General features: G+C 44.9%; 1 protein-coding gene across 2 annotated transcripts in view; it reads right to left on the bottom strand.

Annotated features, from left to right (window-relative positions):
* Ube4b (ubiquitination factor E4B) overlaps positions 1–18,661 on the bottom strand; it is a 103,636-nt gene that overhangs the window by 12,318 nt on the left and 72,657 nt on the right. For both annotated transcript variants that reach the window (XM_057784102.1, XM_057784103.1), the window contains 7 exons: positions 17,944–18,082; positions 14,545–14,644; positions 13,145–13,272; positions 12,325–12,423; positions 10,146–10,381; positions 3,388–3,514; positions 1,690–1,834 (listed from right to left, as the gene is read on the bottom strand). In XM_057784102.1, coding sequence (XP_057640085.1) covers positions 1,690–1,834; positions 3,388–3,514; positions 10,146–10,381; positions 12,325–12,423; positions 13,145–13,272; positions 14,545–14,644; positions 17,944–18,082 — 974 coding nt within the window. The remainder of the gene's footprint in view (positions 1–1,689; positions 1,835–3,387; positions 3,515–10,145; positions 10,382–12,324; positions 12,424–13,144; positions 13,273–14,544; positions 14,645–17,943; positions 18,083–18,661) is intronic.

Genomic DNA, 18,661 nt, shown 5'->3' with positions numbered 1-18,661 from the left:
GGGTTTACAAGCACTGAAGAGGAAGTCAAGTGAGGTGGGGCCATGCAGGACACTGACTACAGCCAACCATTCGGCTGGGTTTGAACAGAATGGGGAGTATTCTCACACATTAAGGACAGGACATCTGATGCTTGGGAAGACCAATGAAACACTAGAACACTGCACACTGAAGGCTAGTCTGTCCTGGGCTACTGCTTACAATGTCCCTGTAGGTCACAGACCCAGCCTACCTTGAATGGAAGAGCTGAGGCTCTTTTGATTTGCCTTATCTGGTTTCTCAGCATGGTTTCAACAGTCTAGAGCCTGATTAGAAGCTAGGGCACACTGGGAAGGTATAGGGCAGCTGGGCCACATGGATTCTACCCCAAGAGAGATGGGAGCAAATAGACGGGGAGTGTCTAGAAATGAGCCAGAGCAACAGGCAGAAGACACGCAGTGGGGCAAACATGAGCCAGAGCAACAGGCAGAAGACACGCAGTGGGGCAAACATGAGCCAGAGCAACAGGCAGAAGACACGCAGTGGGGCAAACGTGATCCAGTGGAAAAGCTGCACTAACTCAACAGCATCAGAGGCAAGGGCTGTGGAGACAGGGAAACAGGGAGCCAGGCAGTCATGGACACCCAGGTAGAACAAGATGTGAAATTCTCATCAAAGCTGCAGGAATACTTGTAATGAAAAGCTTCCCTAAACTGGGGTATGGTAGTACACACCTTTAATGTTAACTGTCAGAGGGCAAAGACAAGGGGATTTCTGTGAGCTCCAGGCCAACCAGGAACCAGGGTCACAATGATACTCCACCTTGGGAGCAGAGGGGGGGGGGTCCCTTAAATGCCCTTCAGTGTCCTACAGTGAAGACGCTTTTGACAGGATGTCAGCACTGTCACTAGAGCTAATGAGCCAGGCAGTGTTTAAATGAATACAGTTTCTGTGTGATTATTTTGGGTGTAAGCTAGCCGGGAGGGTGGGACAAACAGAAGGACCCGCTCTCCCTGTGACAGGAGGCTTTAGAATCCAGAACACCCCCACAGGACAAGCCTGTGTCCTACTTCTGAGCTTTACCTTCACCCTCTGAAATTATATAATGACACATACATAAATTTTTGTTTATACAAATATGTGTGTGTGTTGAACTTATGTGCATTATATGTGTGCAGAAGGCATGAACCATCAGAAATGACTTAAAGGCAGCGGTGAACTGCCAGATGAGGATGCTGGGAATGAACTTGGGTCTTTGGGAAGAGGAGTAAGTGCTCTTAACTGATGAGTCACCTCTCTAGTTCTCCACACCAGACTGTTTTTGAAAATGAGAATCTGGCTTTGAGGGGAGGCCTGACAGCCAGTCTGAGAATAGTAAGGAACTCAAGCAGAGAATACCTGAAACTCAAGCAGAGAATGAACTCTTTCTCCCCAAGGGTTAGGGGCAGAACTAAGGATCAAATTCAGGACTTAAGCAGGTTATGCAAGCCCTCGACCACTTAGCCACACCCTTCACCCCAGTCTTAGCTTCTGAAGAAAACCTTTAGGAAGCTGTCTCCTAGCTCAAACCTGAAATGGTACTGCGTGGAAGCCTACAGGCAGGAAAGTCCTAGCAACTCAGATCTGGTGTTTCCAGGCAGCCCTGCAGGTGCACCCCGGAGCCAGCCCAAGGCACACTCTGCAGCGCTGTGCAAGCACCAAGGCCGCCCTACCCGAGGCAACTGGTCCCACTGCTCTTTGTTCTTCATCTCTTCTTGCACTTCATGGATCCGCTTCAGCGACTCCAGACTCTCGTCCAGCAGAAAGGTCGTGTCATTTATCAGCATATTGATGTAGCGAACGAACTGCTTTCCAGAACTGAAAAGGCAGAGAGACAGCGTGGTTACACATGTGGCCGGTCACTGAGAATGTGAGCCTCTGCCAAGCACCAACCGGATCACCTGGGAGACTGCAGGCCCTGCACTTACACATCAACTCTCCTTAGACTTTGCTATTGTCTTTCTTGTTGCTGTTTTGTTTTGTTTTAAGGGTCTACAAAGCCCTAGGCTGATCTCAAACAACTTTCCTGCCTCAGCACGACAGAGGTAGGACAACAGTCGTGAGCCACCTAACTCCAGCCCTACTATTCTTCCTAATTCACTGTGATAAGTTCTTTCGGGCAGCATGCTGGACCAGCCCTGTATGGCTGGTATGAACCAACTGCTAAATATTCCAGAATGTTTTCTGCTGATTTCCTTGGCAGTTTATATCTGGCAACAGTGTATATAGTTATACCACGGAGAAGCAGCAAATGCTGGAATGCCTCCTGCTCACAGAATAGCCCCGGCTCACCGCTCAGTGTAAGTGGAGCACACACTCTCCCAGGCTGGGAAGGGAATGAGCTTGACTCGGTGTGACAAAGCCAGCACAGACTCACCCAACACAGAAGACAAGAAATTACTTACGGAGAGCGATTCCTTATCACAGAGAAGATGGACAGACAAAAACTAAGTCCTGTCACATTGGTAAAGGAAGATAGGGACTCACTGCATAGAAGCCAAAGCTGCAGGTCTAGGGAGACCCTGCCGACTACACCGTGGTGAACTGGAACAGCCTGGCCTACCTGCTAAGTTCTGAAACTAACAAACTTGTGGCAAAAGAGAAGACCCACACAGGACCCAGGTGTACTTATGGGTAGAACCCATGCTGGGGAAGCAGGACTTTGTGAACAAGGACAGGTGGGTGGCCTCAGTCTCGGGAATGTGGGGACACTAGGACATTCATTTCCAAACAGCACCATCGAGCGCAAGCTGGGGACTGCCTGGAGCCTAACAGATCAGAAGAGCAGCTTAACTTAGTTCACCTGGGAGAAGCTACCCTACAGGCGGGGAAGCTGCTGCGGTGTCAACACAAGATAGATAGAGTTGATCAAAGATCTGACACGTGACGGACAAAACTTCCTTTGAAGAATAACGCAAGGAAGAAACTCGCCTTTCTTCCTTCAGAGGAATTACTACCGGCCAGGCTTAAACAAGGCCCTGCAGTTTTAAGCTGGCACATGAATAGTTATTAACATGGCTTGGCACCTACGAACACCAAGTGAACCTAAGTGCTTCTAAATCTTGTTTTCTCAACATTTCTTTCTGGGTCAATCTGACAGCTTCATTTAACAGCATATAATAAAGAAAACACAAGAACCACTTCGCATGTGCATTTCCCAGAACATTCCCCCATGTAAGCCACTCCTAGGATTGATAACTTTGAGGAAGCAGACAGTTAGACTAGGGGCCACATTGAGCGGTTCCCGTGGCTTCTTGCAGGAGGCTGAAGCCAGGCAGTCACAGAACCTGCTGCAAAACCTTTCAGCGGCTCCCACCTGAGCTCTCCCACCAGCGAGCAAGCTGCGCGCGCCATCAGGGCCCAATACTCACTTGAACTCCTCCATGAAGGTGCCATGGTGAGCTATGTTTTGCCAAAGGCTCTTAAAAATAGTGCTAATGTGATAGCGAATGGTGAACTTGTCATAGAACTCGCTGGTGGCTCCGGTATGCTCGACATCTACGGAGGAAAGACATTTGTCTTTAATGACCTTCCAGATGGGAGTTACCACAGTGGCATAGGAGAAACCATGACTCCATTCCCCCAACTCTTCTTTCAATTAATTAATTAATTTTGGTTTTTCAAGAAAGGATTAATCTGTGTAGCCCTACCTGTCCTGGAACTTGCTCTGTAGACCAGGTAGGCCTTGAACTCAAGAGATCCTCCTGTCTCTGCCTCCTGAGTGCTAGGATCAAAGGCGTGTACTGCCACCACTTGGCTTCTTTCTTTTAAAAGACCAGGTGCCACTATATAGCCCTGGACATCCTGGAAGCCAGAGAGTCACTTCCCTCTGCCTCCCAGAGTGCTGGGACTAAAGTGTCTCTCTCCTATAACCTGACTTTAAAGAGCAAGGTTTCATGACGTCAGTCTGCAATGGATGCAACAGCTACACGAATGTGAGAAAGACAGCATCAAGCTCAACGACAATAAAATCTCATTTATCACATCTCCATCCCATTTTATGCTGTTAGTTTAAATTAAGGAAATTCCAGAGCAGTTCATATATGTATCTCTGAGGAGAAAAAATAGGCTAAATTTCCTATGTACCTATTACATATCTATTATTTTAAACACTTCTGTGTCAGACACATTTTCCAAGCACATCCCCAAGTAGAGAAATGCACGGTGACTGCCCCCACACTCACGGCTCGTGCCATCAGCACCCCTGTGATATAAGCCAGGTGAGAACCAAACCCGGATATGCAAATGCCTAATAGCATACGCATGAAGTTCCAAATTCATTGTGAATTTCAAAAAGGGGAAAAACTGTCAGGTAAAGACAGTTATGGGCTGGGCGGTGGTGGCGCATGCTTTTAATCCCAGCACTTGGGAGGCAGAAGCAGGCGGATCTCTGTTGCAGGATATTTGATCGCACTGTGACACCCTGAGACTGTGTTAATATTAACTTGAACTGGGGACAAAGTCAACAACTAGCTAACTGGAATAAGCCTTAGAAAGTCAGGAATACAAATAGAGAAGACGCACAGGAAGGAATAGGGAGGGACTTAGATTTCGTGGCTCTGCAATCGGGAAAGTGTGGAGAGGTCAGCTGGTTGCTCCTCCACCGTTAGATTCTCTGACCGCTCAGGTTCACACCTGGTACTTGATTCCTGAGTCTTTATTGGTAACAACTTAAGTGTTACAAACCCAGTGGTGGTGGCGCACACCTTTAATCCTAGCACCAAGACCAGCCTGGTCTACAAGAGCTAGTTCTAGGACAGGCTCCAAAGCTACAGAGAGACCCTTGTAGTGAGGAGGCGAGTAGACCTGCATTTTGTCCCGCCCAGCTCCCGCATGGCTAGCTTTACACCTGAAATAACAACACACAAATTGTATTCTTTTAAACACTGCTTGGCCCATTAGCTTTAGCCTCTTACTGGCTAACTCTCACATCTTGATTAACCCATTTCTATTAATGAGTGTAGCACCATGAGGCTTACCAGGAAGGATCTTAACCTGCGTCCATCTTGGAGAGGAGAGCTATGGCGTCTGCCTCACTGCCTTCTTCCTCCCAACATTCTGTTCTGTCTACTCCGCCTATCTAAGTTCTGCCCTATCAGGCCAAGCAGTTTTTTTTTTATTAATTAACCAACGAAAGCAACAGATAGAAGACCCACCTACATCAGACCCTGTCTCAGAAAACCAAAACAACAACAAACAACAACAACAACAAAACAAAAAACAACAAAGCTGTGTGAGTTCAAGGCCAGCCTGGTCTATAGAGTGAGTTCTAGGACAGCCAGGACTGTTACACAGAGAAACACTGTCTCAAAAAACAAAACGTAATAATAAGACTGAAAAGAAGTGTGAGGATTTAAGAAAACAGGCACACTGTACATGGGGGTTGTGGGGAGGGGAGACGACAGTGACATAATCTCTCTTAAAACAATCTGGTAGCAGGTGTGGTGGCGCATACCTGTAATCTCTGCACTGAGAGGCAAGGAAGTCAGGTGCTCTTGGATGTCAGTCTGGGTACACAGGACTGTCTCAAATGCAGCAACCCCCAACCTCAACAGTTTCACAAACTGTAGCCTAACAATCAGCATACTTTCCACTGGCCCACCAACTCTACTTCAGAAAACGCTCACAGGTTTGTACAGAGACCAATTTCCAAGTATGACCAACAAAATACTGCATCTGTTTTTATTTTATTATTTTATTTTTGTTTTTTTGAAACAGGGTTTCCCTGTGTTGCTTTGGAACCTGTCATGGAACTAGTTCTTATAGACCAGGCCGGCCTTGAACTCACAGAGATACACCTGCCTCTGCCTCCCAAGTGCTGGGATTAAAGGCGTTTGCCACCACTGCCCAGCCTTGTTTTTATTTTTACAATACTGGGGATTGAACCCAGGGCCTTGAGATGCTAGGCAATTGCTCTATCACTGGACAGAAATATTGTTTTGGGCTAGGGGAAAAAAAGAATAATCCAAATGTTTAAGAGACAACATTACACACACTGGCTGAAAACCAGAGATTACACAGTTTAGGCAGAATGACAGCTTTTTAAAGTGACCAAGAGACGGCACAATGGTTCAGTAAGAAATGCTTGCCACCAGGCCTCAAGACTGAGCTCAATCCTCAGGATCCACATGCTGGAGGAACAGAAATGAACCTGCAGTTTGTTCTCTGGCCTCTATTCATGCAACACACACATATCAAAAATAAAAAATGTAACAGATTTGTAGTAAAATATTACACAGACTCTGAGCACAAAGATGATGTGGGACTTCTAAATTCTGCTTGGTACAGTCTTCTGCAGTGCTATGGGTTGAACCCAGGGCCTGGTACATATCACACAATCATTTTAAACACTAACCCCCGCCTTTCTTCCTATTTTCCAAAGTCTACATTTTGGGGGGTGAAACCAGTTATTTAATAATAAAGGAAAAAGACTAAGACATTCCTCCCATGCTAAGATCTGAAAGTATTTATTTATGTACACTCACTAAGCTGGCTCTTCTCTGGAAGAACCAAGTGCCATTTTATTATGCAAAAGTGTGAACGAAGGTGTCAGCAGTGACTCAAGCAAAGCTTGCAAGGGACAGAAAACCAGTGGCCCACGCACCTCCATTATCACCTAAAGCCGCCCATTCTGGGCTGCATCCCAGACACACCAAGCTAAGTCACTAGTGTTAGCTCACTGCCCACCAGCACCACCTCTCCCAACATTTCTGTTTTTTTTTTTTTTTTTAAAAAAAATTTATTTATTTATTTTGTACACAGTATTTTGCCTGCATGTATGCATGCAGGCCAGAAGAGGGCACCAGATCTCATTATAGATGGTTGAAAGCCACCACATGGTTGCTGGGAATTGAACTCAGGACCTCTGGAAGAGCAGTCAGTGCTCTTAACCGCTGAGCCATCTCTCCAGCCCCATTTCTGTTTTTTTTTTTTTTTTTTTAAATATTTATTTATTTATTATGTATACAATATTCTGTCTGTGTGTATGCTTGCAGGCCAGCAGAGGGCACCAGACCCCATTACAGATGGTTGTGAGCCACCATGTGGTTGCTGGGAATTGAACTCAGGACCTTTGGAAGAGCAGGCAATGCTCTTAACCTCTGAGCCATCTCTCCAGCCCCCCATTTCTGTTTTTTTATTTGCTCCTAAAGTTTCCTCAAAATCACCCCCACCTAGGTTTTAATTTCCAAGTTTTAGCTCTAGACTTGACCTTTGCTAAACTCACAAGCCCCATCCTCTCTCAGCAAGGCTTCTTTTTTCTTCAAGACAGAGTCTCACTATGTAGCCCTGGCTGTCCTGGAACTCTCTATAGATCAGGATGGTCTTGAACTCACACAGAGACCCATCTGCCTCTGCCTTCCGAGTCTGGGATTAAAAGCATGCGCCACCATGCCCAACTTGTACAAGGCTTCCTGCTACCTTCTTTCCAGATTCATTTTACTGCTTTCTCTTTCTGCCACTCTGTGGCTTAGATCTTCTGAGGCCCATGTCTATAACACTGCGGCCGAGATCTACTGATGCTCACGTCTGTAACACTCTGAAGCTGAGATCTACTGACACTCATGTCTGTAACACTCTGCGGCTGAGATCTACTGACGCTCACGTCTGTAACACTCTGCGGCTGAGATCTACTGACGCTCACGTCTGTGACACTCTGCGGGTGAGATCTACTGACGCTCACATCTGTGACACTCTGCGGCTGAGATCTCCTGACGCTCATGTCTGTAACACTCTGCGGCCGAGATCTACTGATGCTCACGTCTGTAACACTCTGCGGCTGAGATTTATCATTTTTGTACCACTCCACAATTGCGATCTACTGAAGCTCACTTCCTCAGACCTTCCCCGGTCAGTTTTCTTGAAGTACCTCATTTTCTTTCTCCCACACCTACTGTCTCCAGCTCCTCCAAATCTTCCACGTTTGCCTCCCAAATGAGGGATCTGAGTCCTCCCACAGTAGTCCCAACACAAGTATTTGCTGAATTAGTGACACACTCTGTCCTGGCTGCTGCTTTGTACAGCCAGTCAGCTCTGGGGAAGGAGAAGCCTGGAAAGACGTCTAGCTCCATCCACAGACTTCTTGTCCTCAGAATTCTTTCTAAGGAAGGCTGTTAGGATACACAAAAACCCTCTTATTTTGATGTCTAATTTTCATTTTGAAACAAGATTGTGTGTAAGTACTTGCTAAGTGCAGTACGCTGTAGCCTGAGAGGTGCTGGCTCCAGCAATCTATCTACAACTCTACAGCCCATCTTAGGGCGGCCCATTCAGAAGCAGGATCTAATGGGGAGCTCCTGATGCGGTGTGGCATAGGTGTGGGGAGTATCTGGGAGGCATCCTGCAGGCTCACAGCTCTTGTAAGCAGTCAGGCACACTTGTGCTAGAACCCAGCTGCTGGGCACCTGCCACTCACTAGCCAGTGACCTTCAGCAAGTTTCTTGACCTTTCTAAGCTCAAGTTTCCTCATTTGTAAAGTGGAGGTATTTATAGTGCCCATCTCTGCGACAGTTATGCGGCTCAAGTGGACAGCGACCATGAGTGGCAACTATTTTTAGGAAAGGTATCGTCTATCCATGACCATGGAAGGGGCTTAGGCCGGAGGGCACACTGCTCCAGGATAAAGAAATGGAGCAAATAATACGGACCCACATGCTTCTCAAGTGTGCTAGTGTGTTCGTTCTTGCTCTTTCTCTCTTTCACTCACACACTTACACAAAATTATCATGAAGTTACAATAACGTGCCCAGACCACCAACTGAATACTAATTATATTTAACAAAATCTATTATAAAATATTAACACATCATCCCCTATGGAATGTGGCTATAACTTGGCATTTTCTGCACTTTTTCTTTTTGAGACAGGATCTCACTATGTATCCCTGACTGGCCTGGAACTCCACTGTAGACCAGGCTGGCCTCCAACCTGCCCTGAATACACACCTAAATACCACTTGCACCTAAGTATCCTGAACTAATAATCCTGACCATGGCTATGAGATCAAAAGATTTACACCCCCAAAAGGGGCCTTTTATCCATCAGTACACTGGACTATCTCCAAAGGAAGGATGCTAACAAAATATCCAAGACAATGTGTGCTTACTTTAGACTTCTGAGAATCTGAGTAGGCTGAGGGGAAACCTCATCAGATGGAACAGAGTAAGAGTGAGGAAGGGAAAAGCAGGCAGATGGGTTCCCAACAGCTACTACTGTCCCTGAGTTCTGGGCATCCTCAAACAGGTGGCCCCTGTCAACAGCAAGGGCATGTGTCATAAGCCACTGTATTTTCCGTAGAACGTGGTGTGGTCTACTAAATGCCAGACACTTACAGAGTGGCCAAATTTACCAAGACACGAGAAGACTGGACACATACAACATCCTGAGAAACTGTCTGAGTAGCACAGTCTTTGGCCTTTAGTAGGAGACAGTCTAATCCAACAGTTTAAAGGCTAAACTTTAAAGAGATTCAGTAGGTGGAACACAGTTTGACCAGAAGAGGAGGTTCTCTTTGAAGTACAGTTTCCAGGCTCTGTCACTTCCAAGTGTAACAGGGCACAGAGCACAACACCCACAAGTATCAGGGGCTCAGTAAGTGTGAGGAACGAATACATGAGAGAAGGCAGTCAGGGGTCCAAGCATCCAATAGACTTTTTGCTGTTGTTGTTCTGAGTAGCTCTAAGCTAGCCTCAAACTTGCTATCAAGGATGACCTCGAGCAAACTTTTTTTGTTTTAAAACAAACTTCCTATTTTACCTATACTTTGAAAACTCGATTTCAGGATGGTATTACATATCAAATGTTGCAAATTTAAAGGCAAATGAACCAGGTAGTTTTACTCAGATGAAAACACCATCTTGGGCTACAAACGACAAATGGAGTCTGCTAAACCAGCAGAAGACAGCACACACAGCAGCCAGTGTCATCTCTCAGATGCCTGGGAGAAGACAGAAGAGCCCATGCCCTGGGCTGGGGCTGGTAAGTGACTGCATAAGCGGATGTCGGGGCCTAGAAGGCAGGATTATTTACTTTTCTATTTATGGATTATAGGTCGCAGGTTTACGTTTATGTTCACTCAAACAACCTTGTCTGTCATATAACCACATGCCAGAAGGCACACTCTGGAACCTACCTGTATAAAATTTCATGAGGGAAGGTACCAGCAATTTGGTAGAGAGAGGATGGTTCTCAATCATCTCAAAAAACTTCTGAGTTCGAGGCTGGACAGAAGGGTTGGTCATAAACATGACCTCCACCAGTTTGGCCACTAGGTATGGGTTGCGGATGTAGTTCTGGTTGCACAGCATGACGACGAGGAACATCACAATGTCCTGAGTACAGGGCTCATACAGCACCTGGGGAGAGTATCTATAGAGAGACAAGGACACTCCATGAACCTCCAGGAACCATGGGAGAGTTTGCTAGTAGGAAAGGGAAGGAGTGTGACAGGGCACAGCGGAGGAGGACAGGTACTGGGTCCCTTCGGATGGCTCAAGTGATGTGCTTGCTGGATGCAAAGCCTAATATGTGTGCTGACTGCAGCATGCTATGCTCGCTGCGCTTTAGAAAGGAAGCTAAAGCATGCATGGCTGAACTTCACAAAAAGACCTTCACGCCAGGCAGCAGTGGTGCATGTGCTTAATCCCGCACTCGGGATGCAGAGGTAGGCAGGATCTCTGTGAGTTCAAGTCCAGTCTGGTCTACAGAGCAGCGAATTCCAGGACAGCCAGGGCTACACAGAGAAACCCTGTCTCGAAAAATACAAAACAAAACAACAACAAAAGATCTTCATATTTAAAAAATTTACGTATTTAATTTTTAAAAGGGTCTCAAACAGCTCCAACCGGCCTCAAATTCACTACATAGCTTAGACGGCCTTTGAACTTGTTATCTTTTGTCTCAACCTCCCAAGCACTGGAGTTATAGGAATGCATGACCATGCCCAGCTTTAAAAAGGTTTTGATGGAGTTAATGTCTAACTTAAACTTCTAGGGCCAGCAAGATGCTGAATCTGGCATGGGCACTTTGTGCAGTGGCTGGCCCTGGGTACTGTCTCCAGTACACACAGTAGGAGAGGATCAGTTCCCACAAGGTCCAAATGCATACACAGGAACAAATACATAAATACATGTAATTGAAAAAAAATTAAATGTTTTAATTTTAAGAAAAAAAATTCCGAGTATGTGTCTATATTACTGTGCTTGGAATGACTGAAGCTACTTAAATCATAACACTGGATTTACTTAGCAACCAAACTATAACCTTTAATCTCCCTTTAAATTTCTTACCATTCAGAATTCATTTATCACTACTGACTGGGCCTGTCTGGAAAAAGTTTTTCTGTTCTTTTGTTGTCTGAGGACAGTCTCTTTGTGTAGACCTGGCTGGCCCAGAATAATCTTCCTGCCTGAGCTTCCAGGTACTGTGATTACAGGTGTGGGACACCATGCTCAGCTGCGGATAGCTTTTATGATAATAACTCAACTAGCTTTAATTTTGGATTTTGGTTGTTAACTAGAAAATGTTTGCAATTTACACTTTGGGCAATGAGTCTACGCTGCTTTTGTCTTTTTTTAATTAAATAAAGATTTATTTATTTATTTATTATATAGACAGTGTTTTTGCATGCTTATATAGCTGTATGCCAGAAGAGGGCACCTGATCTCATTACAGATGGTTGTCAGCCACCGTGCAATTGCTGCGAACTGAACTCAGGACCTCTGAGAGAACAGCAGCCACTGCGCCATCCCTCCAGCCCCTGCTTTTGTAAACAGACTTCACACCCCGTCACCTAGTACTGTTTCCACATTATGGTGATGTATCCAAAGCAAAAAGTGAAGGGTTTTTACTTGTTTTTGGTTTTCTTTTGGCAGTTCTGGGAATCAAATCTAGGCAGATAATCTGCCACCGAAGTCCACCAGTGAAGACTTGAGCCCCCAAGTGAGTATTATAGGAAAACAAAAAACTAAATTCTTCCAAATATTAGACAAGGTGCAACCTTTTCTTTACACCTTCTCCAATTTTACAAACATCTGGTTTTGATGTTCACTGGGACATTTCTCAGGAACGCACTCCACTGTCACCCACTCGTCTCAGAGGTCTCACAGAGCTCGCCACCTGCACTGCTCACCCTGCTTCTGTCCCGGAGATGGTACTGGAATGAGCTGCTCAACAGGGTTTAATCCTCCAGTTTCTCAGCAGCACTTGGGTAAAGTAAGTTACCCAAACCCAGGCTTAAATGAAGGTTCGAAACCCAGCTCACAGCACCATGTACAGTGCATAAGCAGAGCATACATATATGAAGTACTTACTGTACAATAAAAAATAAAAATTCAGCAACATCCTCTATATAAAACTCAGGCAATGCTGCAAACGCCTTGGGGACATCTGAACTTAAAGGCAGTGTTACGCTGTGGAAGAGAAAAGAAAAAGCACAATTTACAAAACGGAATCAACGGCACGTTGATTACAAGGGATGTGACACCACTAAACAGCTCATTTAGGAAAGAGAAGCCCTTCCTGTGTAACACAAGTGTGTAAAATGTACACAGCAAACAGTTGTGATCTCCAGAAGTGAAAGGAAGATGCAGGAAACGGGCACACTCTGTGTGCTGCTTGCCTCGTCAGGATTTCTGGCTAGAGCAGGCAAAACAGCAAGAGGTCCAAGCTCATATTTGTCATTTTGAGCAACTTAAACTGAGCCCACAAACCATGCATATATTTTATATACCCTTATCACTCTTAGGGGTACAGGCCAAACCTCACAAATCCCTGTGACCCAGGAGCTTCATAATGAACACAAAACAGCCATAACTGTGACAGCAGTGACTGTCATGCCTGGCTCTCTGGGACTTGGTGCGGAGAACTCAGTAGGCTGCTATTCTAGCACTGTGCTTCTAATTATAGATTTGCTTTTCTATTTGCCCAATGTTAAAGTTTTTTAAAATGCCACTCATTAAAAACACACAGGGAAATATTAATATAGCTCCATAGTGAATGTAATATAAACACAGTCTGGCAAATGAAAGGTGAACCCTCAAGAGGGTAAGGGTTTCCTTTAGTTATGATGAGGAACAAGGACGAGGACACAGCAGGCACAGTGGTGACTCGGCAGAGGGAAGACACACTCACTCGGGATACGCAGGGTCCAGGATGCGCAGCATCAGCTGAATGAGAAGGCCATAAAAATTCAGACATCTTCTCAGGAAGCTCTCGTCAAGTAAGCCAGCGTCAGCACAGGCCTTGCACCGTACCAGTTTCTGTGGAAGTAGGCGTGCCCCCACCCACAGATTAGACTGTAGCCAAGGCCCCTCAGTGTGACTAGGCAGGGAGAGGGGCCAGGAGCTAAGACCAGACTCTAGGTTCTCTAACTAGCTGCAGGACACCGACTGTTGTGCCATGTCTTTCTTTTTCCTGAAAACAGTAGGGTGTTTTCATCGAGCACAGAGGACCGCACGCAGCTAGTGCTGAGGTTAGTCACTGATAACTACTTCTCAAGAACCTGGACGGGGGATAGATAGGGTTGACTGGGAGGCCGTCTGGGTGTCAGGAAAATGAGTAGAAAAAAGCCAGACCAATTGAATCTGACTTCCCACACAAGCACTAATGTGCCGCCCTCGAGGCTGCTACACCTCAGAGGACGGTCATGAGAATGCGATCCACACAGATGGACATCACGCTAAGTGGATTCCAACAGTTTATTACAGGTCTCTTGAACTGAAACTGTGGAATATTAAGGGGGTACAGACAGATCTGAAAGGGGAGCCCTGGCTTATTCTGCATCTTGTTGTTAAGACAGGGCCTCCCTCTGTGGCCCAGGCCAGCCTTAAACTCATAGCTACCCCTGTCTTGGGCTCCAAAGTGTGGGGGTTACAAGTAGGAGCCACTATGGCCATCTCAATTTTGGATCTTAAAAGTAGTCTCGTCTATTAGCAAATGAAAACCTGAAATCTCAGCCCGTCACATAAGTCACAGCAATACTTTATCATTCCACCAAGCACGAGCAGCCAACAGTCAGCTTTACAATCTGAACGTAAGCACAAAAAAGGTGCACACGTGCTTCTCTGCCTCCTGTGCAAGGTCAGCCAGTGTGTGTTTAGCTGAGCTTTACCAGCAGTGAAACTTTTGTCTACAGTTAGGTTCTATGTAACAGATCATTTTCAATCAGAAACGGCAAACAAGGGAAGGGAAAGAGATCTTTAGCACAATGCACTTGTCAACACCATGACCACGAGTGCCTGTGTGTACTAGAGAATGTGTGTGGCAGGGGGAAGGGTCTTTCACAAGGCAGAGGACAAGAACACTTACTAAGAATTAATGGTATAAGCATATGTATATTCTCTAAGATTTAAATAATCTTATATAGAAATATTCAAGGTATCAACAAGTTTTAAATTAACCTACTTTACCTTGAGGGAAAAGAACGATGAAGAAAAACTAAGGACATACAACTGCTCATCAAGACGCTTGCTCTGGGGGAAAGGTTACTATTGTGAGGCCAGTCCGTGATTACACCAATTAACGGTACAAACCTTAAGCTGAGTTTTACAGCGCTTCAGCATTTCTCGGTGTCTGGGGGCCAGTGGAGAATCTTTCCACTGGCTTTCGTTACTTTTCAAATCTTCCACAGTTCTGAAATGAACAAACAAAGCACACTAATAATCAAATAAAACACCCAAGTCCATTGCATCTATTCACTTTCCACTTCATGGACTCTCCGAGGTAGTTCTTTACACACTTAGGAATTTTAAAAAGTAGAGTCCACAGGCCAGACATGGTGGTGCATGAGTCCAAGATAACCAGAGTTCCACATAGATTCTGTCTCCGAACAAAATAAAATACAAACCAGAGCATATCCCACTACAGTAAGTTCTGGATTGACGCATTTTTTTTTTTATTTCAGGTTGTTCATAAAATAATAAATAATGTGTCTTCTGGGGGAAAGAAGTGTTTTAAGACAAGATTTCTATGTATAACCCTGGTTGTCCTGGAACTCACTCTGTAGATCAGGTTGGCCTCGTCCACAAGAGCTAGTTCCAGGACAGGCACCAAAAGCTACAAAGAAACCCCGTCTCGAAAAACCAAAAAAGTCATATCCAAGGACTGAAGAGATGATGACTCAAAGGTCAAGAACAAATGAAGCTCAGGACATGGGTTCAGTTACCAGCACCTGCATGATGGCTACAACAATCCCTAACTCCAGTCCCAGGGGATCTGATGCCCTCTTCCGACCTCCAAGGGCACTAGTGGCACACAGACACACATGCAGGCAAAACACTCACACACATAAAATAAGTGAATCTAAATAAACCAGGTAAGGACACTGCACCCTGATCCTGGGACAAAATCTGCAACACGTGACTGCGCTGGGTAGGTTTCTCTGTTTTGTGTTCTTGCTTTGTCAAGTTGACAGAAGCCAGGGTTATTTGGGGAAGGGGAATTTCAACTGAGGAAATATCTTTGTCAGATTGGCCCGTGGGGTCCAGGCACGAGACTGAGAGTGCCAGGCTTGGTGGCCAGTTTCTTCACCCACTGTGCCATGTCCTCAGTCTTTAGTGGCTGATATTAAAAGTGGATAAAATTAGCCAGGGTGAGGAAAACAAGAGAAAGATGAATAAGCATGGCTGTTTTCAAAAGCCCAAGACCACACAGGGCCAGGGCATATCATATCAGCTAGATTATAGCACATCCAATGCATATCATACCAGCTAGATACAGCACATCCAATGCATATCATATCAGTTAGATATAGCACATCCAATGCAGTTCAGCCATAAAACCCCACCCCAGTGTAACTATAAAAAACTGTGGATGAAATAATGCTAAGCAAGGCATGCTTCTAATCCCAACAACGTGGTGTATGTGTCAGGGAGGGGGTACTCAGAGACAGGTGGATCTCTGTGCGTTCAGTGAGTTCCAAGGGGGAGAATGTAGGTGGATCTACTACTGTGAGTCACATTTACCACCCAGTTCTGGGAGGTTGTTGGGTCCATGCTGCCAACTGAGTCTGCCTTTCATAAACCCCATTTACATGTTCCATAGCAGAGCCTCTTAAAGGAGCTGCACCCATGTTTGCCCTTAGCTTCAATCCTACCCAAGAAAAAGCCATTATCAGGAAGCTGTGTTTGGCTCCAATTTGTAAGTTTAAAAACTTTACTTTCCTCAGGTTTTATGTGGACGTTTTCTCAGGTTTTTTGTGGATGCCCCACACTGGGTGCCATATGTAGGTGGAGTTTCTGTCAGGACAACCGCTCCCAAATAGCCATTCAGAAACGTATTATTATAAATGCTCAGCCAATAGCTCAGACTTGTTATTAGCTAACTCTTACACCTTAAATTAACCCATATTTCTTATCTGCATTCTGCCACACGGCTCGATACCTTTTCTCAGTACGATAAATTCATCTCCTCTCTGTGTCTCCTCCAGATTCTGAGAGACTCTCTTCTCCTTCATGCTTTGTTCTGCAAGTTCCACCCAACCTCTACCTGTCCAGGTACTGGGCAGTCATCCTCCTTATTAACCCGATCAGTGACACATATTCACACAGTGTAAAGGAATATTCCACATTTGTCTATAAGATATACTAGGCCTGTAGGCCAAAGTTGGATAACCCAACATTACTGAAGAACTCTGGGTGACTGTGGAGGCAGCTACCTGTTTCTGTCATCTCATAATTTTGGAAGTCACTTGCTCTGAATTTCTTGTTTACTCAGATAATATTATAATCTTCTCGGGTCTTTGATGGGGTTGAAGATGAGACAGCTATAGTTACAGTTCTCCCTAATAATGGTAGAAAGTAAATCAGGTACGAAACTCTGGACTTTCTAGGAGAGGACAGCTAGTGGAGTATTTTCTCTATTTTGCCAAATACAAAAGGACTAGATATTGCAATTCTAATTCTTACTCGACAACTGTTTTTATTGTATATCATTTTACTATGTTAAAGTTAAAACCTTCCCCTTTTTCTGGTTTTTCGAGACAGGGTTTTTCTGGTTGTCCTGGAACTTGCTCTGTAGACCAGGTTGGCCTCAAACTCAATGAGATCCGCCTGTCTCTGCCTTCCAAGTGCTGTAATTAAAAGCATGAGCCCCTATTGTCCAGCAAAACCTTCCTTTTTAATTAAACAAAAATGGGGAAATGTGGAATATGCCTTTACAGTGTGTAACATATAAAATTAAAGAATTAGCTAATAACAAGTCTCAACTATTGGCTAAGCATTTATAATTAATAGCCTCTGAATGGTTATTTGGGAACATCTGCTGAGACACAGATAAACTCCACCTACAGAAAAAAGAGAGCGAGAAAAAAAGGGAAAAGGAATGGGAGATACTGACTGACACAGCCAAGGAGACCTTGAACTTTGTCTCCACCTCACAAGTGCTGAGGTGCCACAGAAGTATGCCACCATGTCACAGCTTTGGCTACAGCATATTATTATAATTGTTCTATTTTGTTATTAGTTGTTAATCCCACAGTGTACTTAATTTATCAATCTGTATCATAAATATGTATCCATAAGAAAACATTACAAGTAAGGTTTTGTACCATTTATGGTTTGTTCAGACACAGACAACAGCGCAAAGGGGATTCCATGTTTTCTTGATTACAGAAAACAGGGTTTGACAGTCCAGGGCAAGAAGGTACACCGAAAAGGCAAGAGCTCCTCAAACTGGTTCCTGGTAATCTTTACACCCAGCGGAAAGCTTTTAGCAAGCACATCCAGAGACAAACACCAATGGCTCAGAGATCAACCTCTGCACCACTTTATCACATACAGAGCACAGGATGAACGGGAGGCACCAACACGGTAGTAGAGGCAGATAGAATACCGCAATATATCAGATCTACTGACCACAGCAGACAGTTCGTGCCTAAGAGGCAGCAGTAACAGTAACCAATGCCAGAGCAGGGAAGGGATCATGGCACATACCTGTTGAGCTCTCGGATAGCTCGTAGTCTGCGGATGTAGCGACGACAACTAGGCAGAATAGAGAGGTGGTGAGCGTGCAGGGTGAGAAAGAAACATTCCGTAGGGAATTTTGGCTCAGAAAATGGAGGCTGATCTCCATCTAGAATAAAAGCAACAACAAGTATCCTTAACTAAAATCAATTACAAGCCTTAAGGAAAACGTTTTATTCCGAAGGAAAATCGGTGAAGAATACTTTCTGTGTGCATGTTTTTGTGATGTAAGGACATATTTTGCATTTGCATAATATGAAATTGTCTTGTGTCTTTTACAGCTTATTTTTTTGAGACTGGTTACCTATCTCACTGAACTCAGATATTACCAACTGACAAGCTAGACAGACAATGACTCGGATCGTCCTGTCTTCTTCCACCAGTGCTGGGAGCGACAGACGTGCACCACCAGGCCCAGCTTTTATGTGGCTGCTGGGAAGCTGAGCTCACGTCCTCACACTTGCACGGCAGCGCTTTCCTGACCAAGGGAGCCCTTCCGCAGTTCAGGCATTTTCATTCTTTATTTATTTTTTTTTTTTTGTTCTTTGTTTTTTGTTTTTTTTCTTTATGTGGTTCTGGCTGTCATGGAACTCTTTATATAGACCAAGCAAGCTGTCCTTGAACTTACAGAGATCTACCTGTCTCTGCTTCTATGGTGCTTAGATTAAAACCATACAACACTATCGCC

This window comes from Chionomys nivalis, chromosome 11, assembly GCF_950005125.1.
Source record: "Chionomys nivalis chromosome 11, mChiNiv1.1, whole genome shotgun sequence".
Lineage (NCBI taxonomy): Eukaryota > Metazoa > Chordata > Mammalia > Rodentia > Cricetidae > Chionomys > Chionomys nivalis.
Note: the sequence above shows the minus strand (reverse complement) of the source record. Positions and strands in the feature narration are given on the sequence as shown.